Raw genomic sequence first — 18,989 nt, 5'->3', positions numbered from 1 at the left:
ATGCTATGTATGCACCTGCTATGTTCCAGACGCAGAGCTAGGAGCTAGGGACGTAGCACTGAACAAGAGTCTACATCCTACTCCTCCTGTCATGTTCTTTCCAGCAGACAGGAATTGGGCCACTCCAAATGTGGTGGGGAGGGAGCAGGACAGGCTGGGGGTCGGGAAGGGCTTTGAGGCAGGTAGTAGGAGGGTAGAGGGATCGGTGCAGATCAGGGCTGTGCACCTGGTCAGGGACGCATTGAGGGTTATCCCCGCCTGCTCGCCAGGGCCGCGAGAGCCCGAGGTGTAGCTCTCCGCGGCTTGACGTTGTCAGCTCATTGTTGCACCAGAAGGAAACCTGTTCTCTTTAGTCGATCCCTTGAGGCAGCGACAGAAAGTGAGCATGTGTTTACTCTGTCCTTTTCAGTGTGCCAGGAAACTGGCCTTGTGTGAACCCCAAGAAGGCTCTCAATGAGAAGCCAGGGGAGGTTCCTGCAGGCCAATGTTTCTGAGCCCTGCAGAGTTCCAGGTCATTAGCACCTGGGCCTGGGGGCTTAGCAGGCAGCGCAGAGACGAAGGAGACAGGCAGCTTACCTGAGCAAGTGCAGGCAGGGTAGAAACCGAGATTGGAGGGTCTGTCTGAGCCGTGCTCCTCAAGCCTCTGATCTGGGCGAAGCCAGGTCCCAGCAGGGGGGGGCGGGGGCAGAGTAACCAGTATTTACTGAGCCCTTCTCCTGCGCCGGGCCCTAGGCTAAGAGCTCTGCAAGTGTTTTATCTTTCCATCAACCCAATTCCTAGAGGTTAACAAAGGAGCCTGAGGCCTCAGCAGCTTCTGTAGCTGGCCTTGGGTCACTCTCCTAGTAGGAGGTGGAGCTAGGATGCAGCCCCAGGCATTCTGACTCAGGGCCCACTGATGCTCTGTTGCTGTTTCTGCCCTGGGATTTTGTGGAAGCTGAGAAGACAGCAGCTTTGATAACACCTGGGCCTTTGCACAGACTCATCACAAATCCAGTTTCAAACTTGAAGGAGGAAGCGGGCTGGGAGCATGTCTCCAAAATAACATTGCTCAAGTAATGGGCACAGCTCATGGATTCCCAGGGATGGGTCTGAATTCCGTGGCTTTGGGCAGCCCCTCTCTGCCTGGCCCGCCGTTCCTCACCTCCCACCCCAGCTGCTTGCAGGAAGGTCTTTGGTGGCTGGGCAGGATCACTACTGGGGCTGGAGCAGGGCAGGCAGGCAGTGCTTTCTGCCAGGAATCTCCCCAGGAAGGGAGGAGGATGCGGTTTCCTTCTACTTGTCCCTCAGAGACCCTCTAGGCCAGAGACGGAATCTCAAAGATTCACTGGGACCAGGGAGGTAACATAAGCGAGCAGAGGTGCCTGGAAAAGGTACCCTCTTCCATTTATCTTGACACCCACAGCCTTGCTAACCCACATTTCATTTTTCCTCTTTTGATCGAAACGTGGACACAGAACGTATTTCACTTTCCCTATCACTCTGCTGTTACAAAAGCAGCGGCTCCGGCCCGTGTCCACTCTGGTGCTGGGGAGTAGTAGGGAGTGGTGGGGACTGTGGCAAGCCCACATCCTGTCCGAGGGGTGCCTTCGACTCCGTTCCAGCTCACGTTTGCCACGTGGCCGGGATTGGAAATTGTCAGATAATTTAATTAAGAACAAAAGCAGATGCAAACACCACACCGTGAAGCCCAAAGCAGTGCGTGGGCGGGTAGTGTGGGGCTGGTCCTGGCTGCGAGCTTGTGGTCTCGGTCCTGGGTCAGGCCTGCTCTGCAGGGTGACTGTGCTGAGATGGGCATTTCCAGGCAGCCTCGGGCCAGGCATGTGGGATTGTCCATGGTTTGTGGCCTTACCCCAGAACGACCCGACCACTTCCTGGGTGGAGGTGATGGGCTGTGAGGGACTGCCCCCATATACTGTGCTGGGGGCTGGAGGCCTCTGGCATCTTCCTTTGGGACGTGTGACAGGGAGAATGGAGGCCGCATTGAGGTAAGAGGTGCGCTTACCTGAAGGCTCGCAAATATAAAGCCACTGAGCTCATCCTGACGATCTATTAGTGGTGACCAGTCGTTGAAAATGTACACAAGCTAGAACATTCAATGTGGAGGGAGAAAATGTCCATCCACCCAAATCCAGTCACTGTTAATACATTAATGTGTTTCCTTTTCCTTTTCTAAATACATAGATTAAATATGTTAAGAAGTTGTACTCAGACAGTTTCATATCCTCTTTTTAACTCAGTTTTATAACACACATCTTCCATGATGTTATGGCATTATGAAAATGGCATTTAAAATTATTAGCAATAGACGACTAATATTTAAAATAGACGTGCAGTATTCCATCACCATGCCTGTGTGCGCACACACGTATTGAGAGGGATGATACAGTGTGGCAAAAATTCAGTTTCTGGAGTTAGGCTACCTGCTTCTAGTCCTCCCTCCACCACAACCCGGGAACTCTAGATAATTCCCGTCACGTCACCAAGCCTCCGTTGACTCATCTGCAAACCTGCCGTCGTCACAGTAGCTCCCTGTAACTGGGAGAGAACAGGATGACAGACTGCACGTGACGATCCGAGCATCGTGCCTGGCACCCCGAACACCTAAAATAAATGTTCGCTGTACTACTACACTTAGGTCGCCACCTTCCTAGTGAGGGACATTGACGTTATTGCTGGTTCGTCCTCTTTTAAACATAGTGATGTGATCGGGAAATCTGTCCATACGGAGTTGCCTTCCTTGTAGGATTATTTCCCTAAATGTGTGGGCTCTTTGCTTCATGAATGAGTCAAAGGGTCTGATCATTTTTAAGATTCTTGGCACATACTGTGAAATTGTTATACAGAAGGGTTTTTTTTTTTTTTTACCACATTCCATCAGCAGTTGCTGAAGTTGGGAGGGAAGTTCCATGTGGCCCCCACTGGGGTTGCATACTAAACAGCAGTTAGCCCTCATGAAAACTGTTGCAACTTCACGGAGGTTGCTCCTGGCGCCCCTGCTTGGCAGCAAAGAGAGGCTGGCCTGGGTTCAGTTGGCTGTGGCCTGCACTATAAGGCACCGGTGGAAAAACCCTCCCTCTGGAAGTCATCCTCGCCCTTTGTGTGGGCATGAGCCTCCCTGGGTGCCCCGCTGGGCCCGAACTGGAATTCAGGGCTGTGGTCCCAGAGGCGGGCAGTCCCTCCACTGCCCGGGCCAAGTCACATCCCGGAGGCCGATGGCCAGTGACACTCACTTCTCCCCAGTCTGGGAGCTTTCTGGTCTGTGTTTTCATGGAGAGCCTCATTAATGTGCAAATCACAAAGGCCTCAACGCCCTGGGAGGGCAGAGTTTGGGAACTGGAGGAGAACTCAGCATTAACTCTGTGCCGACCGACCGTCCTATGACTGCACCAGGCCCCGTTGGAGACAGAGCGCTGAGTGTGACACCTGGTGGGACTCACTCTCTGGCTCCTTCATTCACAAGCCTTTCCCGAGCTCTTGCTCGGAGCCAAGCACAGTAGATAAATCAGAGGTATCAGGCACACAGCCCCTGCCTTCAGGGAGCGCACAGTCTGGTGGGGAATCAAATGTGTAGCAGAATGAGAAGGGCCTGTGGAAGGCTCTGGAACCTCCGAGTCTGGCTCTGCAGGTCAGGAAGGCTCCAGAGAGGAAGCGGCCATTGGTGGGGTGTCGGAATACTGGCTGGGCTTTGGAGATGGGCACATGGGAATGGAGCGATGTTTCGGACTGAGGAGCACTGTAGGCACAGGGTCGGAGTTCTGACTACAGTGCGGGGAGGGGAAGGTGAAGGGGGAGTTGTGAAGAGCTTGGATTTCTTAGCTGAGGGTGGGCTTAGGTGGCCCTTCAGCAGACAGTGAAGCATCTTGGGCAGCAGAATGACCCGAGCAGAGCTATGTGGGAGGAAGGTGGTTCCTTCAGGAGAGGTAGAAGGGGTGGGGAAAGTAGAGGTGGCGGGTTGATTTTGGGGGTGCTGCCGCAGACCAGGTGAGAAACGGGAGCAGGGGCCCCAGGGCCTTGGGCTTTGGGAATGGAGGGGGGGTGGCTGATTGGAGGTATCGGTGGTGGAGAATCAGTGGGGCCAAGCAGGAGAGAGGGCAGTGTCTGAAATGGCCCAGGACTGCACAGTTGGGTGACTGTGAGGGAGGAGCCCCTCCCCCCCCCCCCCCCCCCAGGGAATGAAATGACAGGCGAAGTGTGTGAGGCAACACTTGGTGTGGGGCACGTGATCCATACACACTTGTTGTCAGTGCGGCTGTTTTGGAGCCTGGCAGGAGGGCAGGCTTGAGTGAGAACATGCCGAGTCTGGCTTGGTTCGTGTGCCAGGTGTCGCCGCTGGAATGTCAGGGCTGGAAGAGGAGTGTGGGCTGTGACAGAGAAGGGACAGCTGAGGCCATGAATGAGGTGCACATGCAGGTGAGCTGCAGAAAGGAAGAGGTGGAGATGAAGGGGAAGACTCAGGAAGGACTCAGGGAGGAGCTCCCGCAGCACCAGCGGCCGTGGTCCTGGCTGAGCCCGTGCCATGTGCGCTGTGCTAACGCACGCCTGCCATTGCTGGGTAAAAGAGGTGCTGTCATTCTCTTTCTCTTCCAGATGGGGAACCTGAAGCTCAGGTTGGGTGACGGGTCCGTGCTCCCTCAGGTGTGACTCACTGCAACCGGCCATGGCCCCGGGCCGTCCACCTCCACCTGCCTGCCCCCGCAGGCAGAGTCCTGGGAAACTCTTGTCACCAAAGTAGGCTAAAGGGAATCAAGAGGGGAGAATGAATGGCTGAATTGGGAGGTGACACTAGGGACAGAGAGCAAGGGCTGGGGCAGGAAAAACCTTTCGTTTCTGGGCTGGGAGAGGAGAACAAAACAGACAATTCAGAGAGAATGTTGAGGGCAAGAGGAAGGAGGTTGGGAGAGCCCTTATCACAAGGCCTGGCACTACCGTGTTCAAGATGACCTGAACAGAATGAAGGGGACAGAGTGTGGCCAGGATTTGAGGAGAAGGTCCTAATTTCTGAGCATGCCTAGGCGAGATAAATAGGGCTGGAATGGTAACATCAGAGAGGGCCACATGAGGTGTGGACCTGGCTGGACGAGATCATCAGCCACACACCAGAACACAAAGGCCGTCTGAGCCCAAGGATCTACATGATGACAAAATGGGGTGAAACCATTTCTCTGATTTTTCTGAATCTTCAGCAGTGTCTGGCTGGGAAGGTCGCCAACTGTGCCTCAGAGGCCCTGACCACATCAGTTTGTCTCTTTGGCAACATAGTTTTATTGCTACCATAAAGATATGTGGCTGCCAAGAAAAACACTCTTCTTCAGGCAGGTTGGCCTTGGGGAGGAGCAGACTTCTGATACAGCAGATTTTTCAAGACTTTCCCATTGCAGGACAAAAATAACTGATGCTAAGCTCCCTGAATATTGCTCCATTTAACTCCTGAAGAAGAGAGTCTGTGTGGGAGGACAGGAGGAATCCTTGGAGCATGACAAGGGACTGGAGACAAGCCAGGACCATACAGCCTGAACCTTCTTGTCAAGTAGGCTGTGGGCTGCCAATAGGAAGTGAGGGCTGGAGCCATAGCAGCCCAAAAGTGAAGGGAGGAAATTTGTGAAGAGGCCAGGCATTGAGCCATGTAGTTCAAGAGGAGTCCCTGAATTCTGGATGGTTTGGCTGAAACTTTCCCTAACTGTGGTCCCACACAGCTAGCAGAAATGAATGACGGTGCATACAGTGTAACACACCATTGTGAGGTTATGTACGTGGGTGACACATCCATTTGGTCTTTCCATCAACTGATGAGGGCAGGTATTGTCCTGATTTGGGGACTCAGCACTAGTGTTGGTAATTGTTGGCCCTGTGTGGGCATCCACAGCCTTCCACAGTAGGCTTGGCTGCAGGTAGTTCCAGCACTTCCGGAATCTGGAGTCATATCAGGATAGGGGTAATAAAAATAGGAATGACTGTTTGCCTCAAGTAAAGTACATTTGCCAACATTGTCACTCAATTTTCACAAAAGCCAAAAGAGGTGGCAGGCTATTTATTCTTCCCCTTTTGTAAGTGGTGGAGGAAACCGAGGGCCAGCGTGGTGGAGTCTCTTGTACCAGGTTGAACAGTAAATAGCAAATGAGCAGCAAAGTGAACCCCAGCTGCTTCTAATCCAGGGCTCTTTCTGCTAAACCATTTGCCTATGATGATTCCTTCAGATCATAAGGAAACTGCTGGATTCTTTGGAAATAGGAACTGGGCAAGAGCTTCCTGGTTGGTAATTTTCTGAGGAAGCTCCACTTAGAGGGAACTGAGAGCAGTTTGACCAGCCTGCTCAAACCCAAATCGCAGAGCTTCCATGGCATTTTGGAATAGCGCGGTAGCTGGGACCATGATTTAGGAGTTGCTTTTAGTATCTGCAGCCTCTGGCACAGATAGGACCAAGCCTGGAAGAATGCCAGGCATGGGAGGGAAGCTTTGGGAGGCCCAAGTCCTGAGAGCTGCCCAGTCAGATGCTCCAGTATTTATTGGATGGATGTTGAGGCACATACGGGACATGGTGTGAGGCACAGGGTCCCAGTACTCTGGGAAAAGCCACAGTGTGTTACTCATGTCATCAGGAAACTCCCTGCATGGGTTAGGGTAAAACAGCATGCTCAGAAAACAATAGCATCCAGAACAGACCTTATAAAAGGGGTAGACCCTCTGGCATGGGCTGGTGGGGGGGGGGTCCCAGCTTTTCCTAAGAAAACCTTTTAAATACATTAAATGGGGTCCAACCCATATAATAGCAGCTGTACATTAAGTGTCTATGGATTAAGAAACCTCATACGGTAAGAAGTTACTATGGATAATTAGTATATTTAAGTAAATTTTTGTTGTGTTCCCCACAATAGCACCTACACATAGGAGAAAAATGGTCACATGTGTATGTGAGTTACTTTAGGAGTCCTGTGAATCTGTAATGCCTACCAGTTTGTGGGTCCCTTGAAATAAGTCCATGCTCCCAACTTCGATTTGAGAGTCCACTGGCCTAGAAGTATTTGAGCACAGAAAACATGGTAACCCTGCACATCACTGACTGGGGACCTGCAGGACCTCATCTGTGGATGGCTTAGTTATTAAGGATTTTCTGTAGAAAGTGACCTGTTGAGAAGTAATGCTGTGTTTTCATTCCACGTCTGACTATACATACACAGGAGAAGTCTCGTGACACTTTCCCTTCTAAAAAGTGGCCAGGCCTTTGTGTTTCTGAGGGCCGGCCCCCTCTCAGTGCAGTGGATCAGTGACCAGCCATTGTGTTTCGGCTGACTTTCCTGTTTCCACAGTTATGGCCCATTGAAGAAATTGAACAGCAATATCTGAGAAAGGAAAGAGATGAGACTTCTCCATGCTTGTATCTGGGAAGGGCCCAGCAGTATGCTGTGGTTATACCCCTGGCTTCTGAGAGGCAAATCTGTGGGGACCCAGCCTGCATCTAGGCTGGTTCAGCCCCTCTGAAGTGGAAGAACTCCCAAGACGTGGCTGTGTGGGTACCTATTAGGATTGGCCAAACCTGGAAACTCCTATGCCCTGCAGAGGCACCTGCCTCCAGAGGGACCTCCTGGTCCAGGCAGGGGCCAGTGAGCAAGATACCTTCCCCTGGTGCAGAGCAGTGAAGTCAAACAGCCACACCATGTAGTCTAAGGAATGATGGTCCCCAGCTCCTGTGCCTCCTGCCTCCCAGCAGCATGGACCAGGTAGGCCAGCTGGTCGAGGTAAGGGAGCTTGGAGGAGAGGGGTTTTTTAGAACTGTATAGGCTCTCTTCTGCTCCTGGATGAAGATTAGGAGCTGGGTAGGGGCCAATTTCATTGACTCTGAGCATCCTGCCTGTCTTGATATAGGGGGCTTGAATTGGTCCTAGCTGAATTTGGGAAAACAAACAAAACCACATGCATCTTGAGTGTTTCAGGTTTTTAATCCATACGTATCATAGGAAAAGGTATAGGGTCTTCATTTAGAGTACAGAAAAAAGTGGTGTCAATAGCAAAGCCTCATGATGAAAAATGATCAAAATTTGATTCATAATTTAATCCTCATTTTAGAACAAAAAATTCTAATTAGAGAAACTAAATTCATTTTGTGCCAGAAGAAAATATGCCCTATATGAATCCCTTTACATGCACGTGTATACTTCCAAGCCAAGCCCTGAAGGTTCAGGAACAACAGGCTGAGAGCTGGTGGTTCAGTATGAGCAGAGTACTCACCCAGCACCTCACCACCTTACTTGGGTTCCTTGCACAAACAACATGCAGATCCATGGATTTCAGTTGGATGGGAGCTGTGCCTATTTCAAAAGGTGCTTGCCGGCAACCTCCCAAGTCCATTTTTAAAGGTCACCAAAGTTTGTTTTAAACAGAGTTACCAAGAACTCTGATTCAGCCCTTCTCTAAGTGGAGCTGCCAAGCCACGCCTCCCCAGGCTCTGTCTCCCATATCCCGCCTCTTCCCACCCCACGTTTCCCAAGCCGTATCTCCCTGGGCCACGCCTCCTAAGCCGTGCCTCCCCCGGGCCACGCCTCTCAAGCCACGCCTCCCCAGGCCCTGTTTCCCAAGCCATGTTCCCCGGGCCACGCCTCCCCCCCCTCCAGCCCAGCTCTCTGGGCCACGCCTCCTGGGCTACGCCTCCCAAACCGCACCTCCCGCCTCCGGGGCCCAGCCTCGGAGCATCTCTTGGTTGGAGCAACTGATAAGAGTTGCCGCTGTTGTCTGCTTTGTGGTCCCATTTGAATCGCCCGGGGCCACTGTTGCTAATGCAGATGGGCCCGTAACAACCATCGACCAGTTGAAAGATTTGCTTCTCATTGAGTGACACATCATTGATGTCACAGAGTTCTTATACCTTGAAAGGCAAGCAGGAGAGGGTAGGTAGGCTTGGAATCTTCACTGTGTCTTAGTGGGCTGTGACCAAAACAGGTTGCTTCAAGAATAAGACGTCATTTTCTCAGTAGGGTGTGGTGACCCAGGTGCGTGCAGTTGTCAGAATTCATCAACTGTACACCTACAAGCTACACCTCTTATTGAACGTAAATTATATCTAAATTAAAAAGAAAACTAATAAAAACTAGGATAGGAGGCCAGAGAAGACCAGGGGCTCCTGAGAGTCATTAGTCCTCATGGGAGGAGAGGTGAGAACAGGGAGGAAGTCCGGCCAAGAATGCATCATCTCAATGTGATAACAAGGAAACATCAAACAAACCCCAAATGAGAAAGGTTTTATTCATAAGAAGGGAGGCAGCATACTCATAAAAAATGTTGGTGTCATTAAAAACAAACAAAAAAGCTGTAGAAATGCTCTAGATTAAAGGAAGCTAGGGGCACCTGGCTGGTTCAGTCGTTGGAGTGTGTGACTCTTGATCTTGGGGTCGTGAGTTCTAGCCCCACATCGGGTATAGAGCTTACTAAAAACAAAAATAAATAAAGGAAGCTGAAGAATTGTGACAACTAAATGCAGAAACTGGCTAGACTAGATCCTGCACTCCTGAGGGAAGGAATGCCATACAGGTCAGTATGAGATCAAGTGATAATTTGAGTATAGAGAGTACATTAGGTAAAGTTATTGTTAATGTAGATTATGAAACTGGTAACTACTCTGACAGGTAAGGCAATATCCCTATTCTTAGGCAACATTTACTGAAGCATTTAGGAGTAAAGGACCATTTGGTATCTAACCCTGAAATGGTTCAGAGAATAATAATATGTATGTACATGTGAAAAAAAATATGCATGTGTGTACAGAAGAATTTTCTTATTGCTTACCTTGGGAAAAAAGGTAAAAAAAAAAAAAACAAAAGCACAAGTTTGGGTCTTGTTGACATGGCCGGTTCAAAGTTTGTCCAATATTTTTCCAACATTGGCACCTCCAAACAAGGAAGATTTTTATCAGATACTTTCCTATCAGTAACTCCTGAAAGCTACATCATACCCATAGCTGATTCATGAAACCCTTGATTCCGGGTCAGGTCACTGTAACCTGGAGATGAACATAGCCCAGGCAAAGTTTATGCATTCAGACAGGGGCATCTGTTCAGTGAGAAGGGAGGGGGGAGAGAGAGAGAGTGCACACAAACCATAAAGCAAATGAGGTAAAATGTTAACAATAGGTGAATCTGGGGAAAGGTATATAAAGGTGTTGTTTGTATAATTTTTCTTTCTTGCCCTTTTTTTGCAAATCGGAAATTATTTCCAAATAAGTGTGTATGTGTCTGCGTGCTTTAACACTGGGGATGAGGGAGCTAGAAGGAGTTCCAGGGGCTTTGTGTCCAGAAGGAACTGGCTGCCAGTTAGATTCATGTCAGTATTCCGGAGGATGCCAGTCCCCATGACAATTATATTGCTCTAACAGCCATAAATGGATAATTCTCAAGCAATAAAAACTAGATTGCTTATGTAACAAACCTGGTAGAATATGAGAGAAGTTCCTTATTGCTTATCCTGGGAAGAAAAGGAAAAAAAAAAAAAAGTACAGGTTTTTTGTTGACAGGGCATCTTGAAGATTGGGCAAGTATTTTTTTCAACATCTATACCTCTACCCAAGCAGAATATTATCAGGACACTCTCCTTCAATCAGTAACTTCTGAGCTATATCATACCCGTAGTTGATTCATGAAAACCTTGACTCCTGGGTCAGGTCACTGTTATTTGGACATGAGCATGACCCAGGTAAAGTTCAGATGCTGACACAATTATATCTATTCTGTCTCATCCCAGAATTTCCCAGGGTGACCCTGGCAGCATCATAGTGGATTTGGGAAAGGAAGGGGTGTGCAGTGCTATCTCAGTGGGCTTTCAAAGACCATAGGGTCTGATCTTACTCCGAGCTCAGAGGGCCCTTTGCCCACAGAAGTGGCCACCGCCCTTACTCCCTTCCTGGGGGATCTGCTGTGGAAGTGAATGGGACTCAGCCTCCCCACACTGTAGTTGGCTGAATGCACATGGCCGTGATTAGTCTCTTCCCCCTACACAAAAAGAAAATACAGGATTCATTTGTTCAAGCACACTTCCCCAGGCAAATAGAAAGCTCCCCTTCTATCTCACCTCCTTCTGGGATAAGCGAAAGGACAGGTTGCACTTGGCTCTCAAACCTTCAGTTTGGACTATGGAATCATGAAGCTGAATCTTTGCTCCTAACCTTTCATCTTAAGGATGTTACTATTTGGGGAACTTGGAAATTCAGCTGTTCGGTAATGAAAGTTACTGCCTCTTTGTCAGCAAAGTGCAAAACCAAAGTGAGATGCCACATACAGGGAACGAAACCCAGGTGGTAAAATAGGTGTGTGTCACAGGCAAGCTTCGTTCTATTTCTTTCCTAGTCATATGACGTTAGTTCTTCAAGAACGGAATGTTGAGAATAAGAGCCCACTATATCCGCACTGGGACTGGGAGGCCTCTCTGGTCATGAGTCAGAGCTGAGCTAAAGGGTCTGTAGCAGGGGAGATGAGCATCAGAGAAGCAGACAGGGGAGCCTGGAGGAAGGATTAAAAGGAAGAGACAGGGCCATTGCTTGCTGGCCAAGGCTGGAGGGACAGAACAGATGGCTCTCCAGCCCATGTATCCTCCTGATTCATGCTGGTCACCTCAGTCTCAGTAATAACCTGTGGATAACTTATTCTCCCCCTACAGCATTTCCAGTACCGTGCGGAGTAATTTATAGGTATTACTTTATGTATACTCACCTGTTCTCTTCTTTTTCCTTTAAAATTTTTTCAGCTTTATTAAGATATGATTGACATAAGTTTAAGGTATACAACTTGATTATTTAATATGCATGTGTATTGTGAAGTGGTTACCAAGGTAAGGTTAGTTAACACATTTGTCATAGCCTATAGTTACTGTGTGTGTGTGTGTGTGTAGAGAACTTTTGAGATCTACTTTCTTTTTTTTTTTTTTAAGATTTTGTTTATTTATTTGACAGATAGAGACACAGCGAGAGAAGGAACACAAGCAGGGGGAGTGGGAGAGGGAGAAGCAGGCTTCCCGCCAAGCAGAGAGCCCGATGCGGGGCTTGATCCCAGGACCTTGGGATCATGACCTGAGCCGAAGGCAGACGCTGAACGACTGAGCCACCCAGGCGCCCCTAAGATCTACTTTCTTAGCAACTTTGTATACAATAAATTGTTGGCCTATTCTCTTATTTTTTTTTAATAATTTTTTTAAGGATTTTTATTTATTTATTGAGAGAGAGAATGATAGAAAGCATGAGAGGGAGGAGGGTCAGAGGGAGAAGCAGGCGGGAACCCGATGCAGGACTCGATCCCAGGACTCCAGGATCATGACCCGAGCCGAAGGCAGTCGCTTAACCAACTGAGCCACCCAGGTGCCCAAGTTAAGGGACCAAAGGCCGAAAAAGGTGGCCTACCAAGGTCGAAGAGTTTTTAAGTAGAGGATTCTAGATTTGGAACCAGAGCAGTCCAGGTCCAAACCTCATAGGCTTTTTTACCACACTGTGCACAAGTACCCACACATACACACGCACACGGAGTACATTGAATTTGCAACCTCTGCTTCAGGAAAGAGTTGAGTACAGCTTGCTCATCTTTGATCTTGGACATCAGCAGTCGGCGCTGCTCACAAAGACATAGTGCTGGTTGACCAGAAACCATCAGGCACCTGGTGCTTTCTCCCGGCAGACATTGTCTCCAGCCTGGCTGCACAGCTGGCTGCATGTGTTGGCCTTCCTCTTGGGACTCGAGAATCTTGGTTTGAGCTGCTAAGGTCAGCAGTTCTGGTAAAAACCAGCAGGCCATGTGAGTGGAAGTTGTCAATGGGCCGGGCTGGCTCCAGTGCTGGAGATTGGCCTGTCTTTTGTCCCCTGTGTCACTTGCCATTTCTCCTCCCTGTCTTTGCAGGCAACCTTGGTTTGAAACCCAGGGCAGTGGCTCTTGGGGTGCAGCCAGTCTACCAGGGACCTGTGCATTGCATCGCAACCATCGTGCGGACTGAGGGCCTGGCAGGGATGTACCGGGGTGTTGGCGCCATGCTGCTGAGGGATGTCCCGGGCTACTGTCTCTACTTCATCCCCTATGTGTTCCTGAACGACTGGATCACACCCCAGGCCTGCGCAGGCCCCAGCCCCTGGGCCGTGTGGCTGGCCGGCGGCCTGGCAGGTAAGGACAGCCATACTGACCCCTGTCCCTGGGCTGACGCCTGTAGTGGGATGCCTGGGGAGCCTATCATGCCCTTCTCAGCCCAGGCAAGGGCACGATTCATCCAGTCACTCATCCAGCAGTTCTGTGTTCAGCACCCACTATATGCCAGACCTGGCCAGACACAGGAAAGCCTGGGTGTGGGGAATGGTCTCCCTCTTTTTTGCCTCTCCTTCCCTCTGGACCTGTGGGAATGGCAAGTCCCTCTTCAGGGTTGTTGGACTTTCAGTCAGAAGATGTATTCTGACCATTTCTTGTGTGTCAGGTATTACTGAGCTTTGAAGAGGAAATCTGTTATTGGGGTTCACCTTTTTTTGAATGTTGACACAGCAAGCCTTTCTAATGTGAGAATTTCATTAACTCTGTAAGGGAGGAGTCAGTCTCCCCATTTTTCAGATGAGAAAACCGAGGTTCAGAGGGATTAAGTGACCGACCCAAGGACACACAGCTAATGAAGACAGTATAGCAGGGACTCGCCAGTCAGCAAGATCCCAATTCAAATCCTCATCTACTCATTCGGTGACCATGGACTGGTTACCTACTCTCCCTACTCAGAAATCGCACAGCATCCCCACTTCATGTAGGGTAAAAATCAGTGTTCTCACAGTAGATTTCAGTCCCTTTATGAACCAGCTGCCTGTTACCCTTCTGCACTCCTTTTCTGCTCCCCTCCCTTTGCTTGTTCTGCTCCAGCCACACAGGTCTCCTTGCTGCACCCTGATCATGCCTGGCTTCTCCCCACCACGGGGCCTTTGTACTCGCTATGCCTGCTGCCTGGATTTAGCAATATGTAGGTCACCAGGGACTGTGACAGGACCCATTTTGGCAAAGAGAAGGGTGTGAACACCCAACTGAAGTGGGATCAGGAGAGAATGGGATGGAAGAAATTGGACAGTCCAAGGACACACGGCATGTCTGGGGTTTGGCTGGGCTGTGATGGGGAAGAGAGGTATGCAGCTGTAGCTAGAGCGGGGTAGGGAAGTCAAGAGAGCGTTGCTTTTTAAGAAGGCTGATAACACGGTGTGTGTGATGTTGATGGGAAGGATCTTCTGGAGAGAAGAAAATGATCATTCCTCCTCCACTTCCTCCCCCCCGCCCCCATCATCATTAGCTAGGCTCGAAACTCCACAAGCATATAACGAAGCCCTTGTCTTAGCCACCAAACACCACTGTCCGCCGTCTGCCCCCATGCATCTGAGGCCTGGCCTGTGCCAGATCCTAGTAAGTGATTAGTAAGCACTTGCTGGCTGAGAAGACACACGAGGCCCCATTCGTTCTTGATTCTGCTGAGAGCAGGTTTGAGTGGCCTGGTAGGCGGACCACATTGTATAAAACCCTGGCCCGTGGGCTGAGGAACAGGGGAGTATGCCAGGGCAGCACCTGGACAGTCTCCAGGGGAAGCAGCCCCATTATCCCGGCAGGGGGCAAGAGGGAAGGGAGGTGCAGAGGGTTCCCAGAGGATCATGGGCAGGAGGCCACGGGGGCTGGAGGCTGGGATGGGCAGAGGGTCCAGGACAGACTAAGGCCTCATTTGGGAGTCTCTGGGCAGCAATCAGTAAACCTTGCAAACCAGCTGCCTTGGACTTTGGCCTCAGTTTGTTTTTCTCTTCCTGTCTAAGGATGTGCCAATTTTAGTGTTTCTACAGTAACCTGGCATTGTTTTCTGAGAGTCCTTTAAAGTCAGCAAAGTGCTCAAACTAGGGCACCTGAGCTTCTCCAATGAAGATGACCTAGTGTTACATCGTCCCAAGGCTTCAATTTCAGATGTCCGGAAAAGGGGCAAGATTTGTAAAGACCTTCCTGCTCTTTTCAGGCCTTAGTTGGCCCTCCGTTGGCGAGTAGCCTGTCTGCAAGTCTTTGCTTAGCTTCTCTGTATTCAGAGTCCCTTCTGTCTCTGGGGAGCTGCAAGCCTTCTGCCCCAGCCTTCATTCTGGGCTCTCGCCCCTGGTGCCCCGGAAAGGCACTGTGAAGTATTGGTGGGGCCTGTTCCTGTGTCTCCAGTAAAAGCTGCTAATAAAGGTGTCCACTGACAAAGCCCTGGCTGTGGGCCTGTCACTGTGCTAAATGCTTCACGTGCATCCATTTATTTGGCCTAACAGGAACCCCATGAAGGTAGGTACTGTTGCCCCATTTTACAGATGGCAGACCCAAGGCCTAGAGGAGGAGACTTCTACAAAGTTCCACAGTGAGTGGTGAGGGAAGTTCAGGGATGGCCTTCACAGGTCCTGCCTGAGCTCTGCCCGCTTCCCCCAGCAGCTTGTTAAGCCTGTCAGTGGTAGAGAGGGGCAGGGAGCCACGTCCCCTCCAGACCCCAACCAGCCAGTCCCTGACACCTGTTTGTCTCTCTCTTTACAGGAGCAATTTCTTGGGGGACAGCGACTCCTATGGATGTCGTGAAAAGTCGACTCCAAGCTGACGGGGTTTATTTAAACAAATACAAAGGCGTCCTGGATTGTATCTCCCAGAGTTACCAGAAGGAAGGTCTTAAAGTAAGCCCCACAGCAGTGATGTGGGGTCGGTGTCAGTCCCTGGAAGGTGGGCCAGACATTTGGGGGATGTGAGATTACAGAGGGGAATCAGGAAACCGAAGTACTGGAGGTTACCATATCAAGCCCTACTTTGGTCCTTGTCTCGTCTGGTCCATGCCCCAGGCTGGTGGAGGAGACAGGCTCAGAGAGGACTGGTAACCTACCTGAGGTCACACAGCTGGTGCATGGCAGAGCTAGGACCTGGGCCCGCATCTGTGTGTCACCAAAGCTTACCTTCTCATCAGGAAAGGCTGGGGGCACAGCTTCCTCACTCACTGCTCAGTGCCTCGCCCTCCTCCAAGTAGGGGGTCCCAGAGCCACGTCAGTCATCGCATCTCACAACATCCAGTCCCCCGGTCTGTCTTCCGTTCCCTCACCCCACTTGAGTCCACACCCTGTCACCTCTGGTTTTGGCTATGAGGCAGCCTGCAACCTGGCCTTGTCTACCTTCTCTCTCCTCCTCCCTGCACCCAAAGGGCTCATCTAAATCCAAGCCCCTTCCTGTCTCTGAACTGTCCTAGGATGACGAACAGCATTCCAAGTTTGGCATCCAAGGCTATAAACAAAATCATCCCTGTCTGGGTTGCCTCCTGTGACACCCTCTAGTGCCCTTCAGAGAAACCATCATGCATGTTCTGCCTCCTGTGGGCCCCCAGCTTTCGTGGCTTGCCCCTTCAAGTCAGCAGACTTGAGTTGAAGCCAGCCTGGCTACTCATGAGCTGGGTGGGGGAAATCCAGGCAAGTTGTTTCCCCTCTGGGCCTCAATTTCTCCAAGGATAATCATCCTCACCAGGAACAACAGGGATATTTGTTAGTGGGATTAAATTAGGCATATACAAAGTGCTTAGCTTCATGCATAACACACAGTATATTTACAAAGAGCTGCTTGTCATTGGCTTTAGTATTAGTATTAGTAGTTTTACTAGTATTAATCTTATTACTGAACACTGGACCTTTCCTCACATGGCTGCCTCATCCCCCGCTCTCCCTGCTCCAGTGCATCCAAACTCACACACAAACTCTCTCTCTCTCTCTCTCTCTCTCTCACACACACACACACACACACACATACACACATATGTATATACTGGCCAAGTCCTTGTTCTCCAAGTGCTCCCAGACTGCAGCTGAGAGGGGCTGGAGCCAGTTCATAGGCTCTCTGCCTAGTACCTGATACACAGGTGGGCAGGACTTTTGGGTCCCTTAGCATGTGGTGCTGGATCCCACAACTCCCACAGAGGCACCTGTATGGGTGGATGGATGCCCAACTTTTGTTGTTGAGGTGGGGACAAGATAGGGACATTTTGTACTTCCACGATGCTGATGTCACTCTCTTCGTGTATTAACCTTTATTGAGATTTTTATTTCTTCATACAGATTCAAGTGCTGTTTCATTTCACCCTCCAGAGCTCCTTTGAACATTTCTTGCAGGGTAGATCAAGTGGCAGTGAACTCCCTCAGCTTTTGTTTATCTGGGAATGTCTTCATTCCTCCCTCAGTCTTGAAGGATAGTTTTCCTGGATACGGGATTCTTGACTGACAATTTTTTCTTTAACACTTTGAATATGTTGGCCTATTGACTTCTGGTCTCTAAAGTGTCTGATAAGTAATTTGCTGTTAGACTTACTGAGGATCCTTTGTATGTAATGTGTTCCTTCTATCTTGCTGCTTTCAAAAGTTTGATTGTAATGTGTCTTGGTGTGGGTCTTTTTGAGTTTATTTTACTTAGAGTCATTAAGCTTCTTTGATGTTTATAGTCAGGTCTTTCACCGAATTTAGGAAGTTTTTGACCATTATTACTACAAATATTCTCTGCCCCATCTCTCTTCTCCTTTGGGACTCCCACAATGCATATATTGATTTGCTTGATAGTTTCCCACAGATCCCTTAGGCTTGTTTCTTTTTCTCAACTGCAATAATTTCCATTGTCTTATTCTTTTTTTTTTTTTTAAGATTTTATTTATTTATTTGACAGAGAGAGCGAGAGCAGGAACACAAGCAGGGGGAGTGGGAGAGGGAGAAGCAGGCTTCCTGCCGAGCAGGGAGCCCGATGTGGGACTCGATCCCAGGACCCTGGGATCATGACCTGAGCTGAAGGCAGACGCTTAACGACTGAGTCACCCAGGTGCCCTCCATTGTCTTATTCTTAAGTTTGCTCTTCTTTTTTTTTTCTTTCTGCCTGTTCAAATATACCTTTGAATTCTTGTAGTGAATATTTCACTCGAGTTATTGTACCTTTCAGTGGCAGAATTTTTGTTTGGTTTCTTTTTGGATTTTCTATTTCATATTCATGTTTTCATTTTGTTCATGTATCATTTTCTTGACTTTCTCCATATCTTCCTTTAGTTCTTCAAGCATCTTTAAGGCAGTTCTAATGTCTTTGTTAGGTAGATCTGCTATCAGGTCTTTTTCAGGGATAGTTTCTCTTGATTTATTTTTTCTTTGAATGGACCATACTTTCTTGTTTCTTTTCATGCCTTGTTATTTTTTATTGAAAATTAGACTTTTAAATTGAATTATGTGGTAACTCTGGAAATCAGATTTCTCCCCTCCTTCCCCAGTGTCTAGTGTCTTTTGTTACTGTTTATTGCTTCACTTTTTTGATTGTTGTAGGCTGTCTCTATGCCAAAGATCAGCCTGAAGTGTAAACTTAAGGTCTTCTCAGGTCTTTTCTGAGCCTTTCTCTGCGCATGCACGGTTACTTTCCAACTTTCCCCATACACGCAGTTGCTTTTGAATGTCCTAGTCTTTAACATCTAGCTCCCAAGACGGGAAAAAGAGAAAAAGAGAAAAATGAAGGGGGAAAGGGGCATTGGCCAGAGGAGGGACTTGCATCAGTGGGGTAGAGGAAGAAGCAGAGCCTAACTTCCTCTTTGCACCTCTGTGATCAGAAACAGCAATCAGTGATCAAAACACAGATCTCCAATATTTGCAAGACAGGGTCCTCATTGCCAACTCTGGCTTCCACAAGCTGTGTGTGCAGGTTGCTCCCAGAGCGTCTCTGCACCTACCTGCCTGCCACAGGTCTGGGGATGGAGGATGGGTAGCTGCTACCTTGCTAAGAGCTAAAATGGATTGAAATTAACCAGATTTACTGTCCAAACCTTCTCCTTGAAGTTGTAAGCATTCAATAAACCCCAGAATTCCAAAATAGTTACATCAGACAGATTCCGTCAGCGCAGTTTTTATCTAGGTAAGGAAACAGATTGCTGGCATTTCCCATTCTGTCACATTTCTAGAATCCTCACCTCACTTGTCTTTTTTATTGTTTTAGCAGAAGCACTGTGATTCAACCAACAAG

The 18,989-nt window shown here is 49.1% G+C and overlaps 1 protein-coding gene across 5 annotated transcripts in view; it reads left to right on the top strand.

Annotated features, from left to right (window-relative positions):
• Nucleotides 1-18,989, top strand: part of SLC25A48 (solute carrier family 25 member 48) — a 40,819-nt gene that overhangs the window by 14,099 nt on the left and 7,731 nt on the right. For all 5 annotated transcript variants that reach the window (XM_032425243.1, XM_032425241.1, XM_032425239.1 and 2 more), the window contains 2 exons: nt 12,864-13,121; nt 15,516-15,649. In XM_032425243.1, the coding sequence (XP_032281134.1) occupies nt 12,864-13,121; nt 15,516-15,649 (392 nt within the window). The remainder of the gene's footprint in view (nt 1-12,863; nt 13,122-15,515; nt 15,650-18,989) is intronic.

Source organism: Phoca vitulina, unplaced genomic scaffold, assembly GCF_004348235.1.
Source record: "Phoca vitulina isolate PV1807 unplaced genomic scaffold, GSC_HSeal_1.0 scaffold32, whole genome shotgun sequence".
Taxonomy (NCBI): domain Eukaryota; kingdom Metazoa; phylum Chordata; class Mammalia; order Carnivora; family Phocidae; genus Phoca; species Phoca vitulina.
The sequence above is the reverse complement of the archived record's forward strand: the minus strand, read 5'-3'. Positions and strand labels throughout refer to the sequence as shown.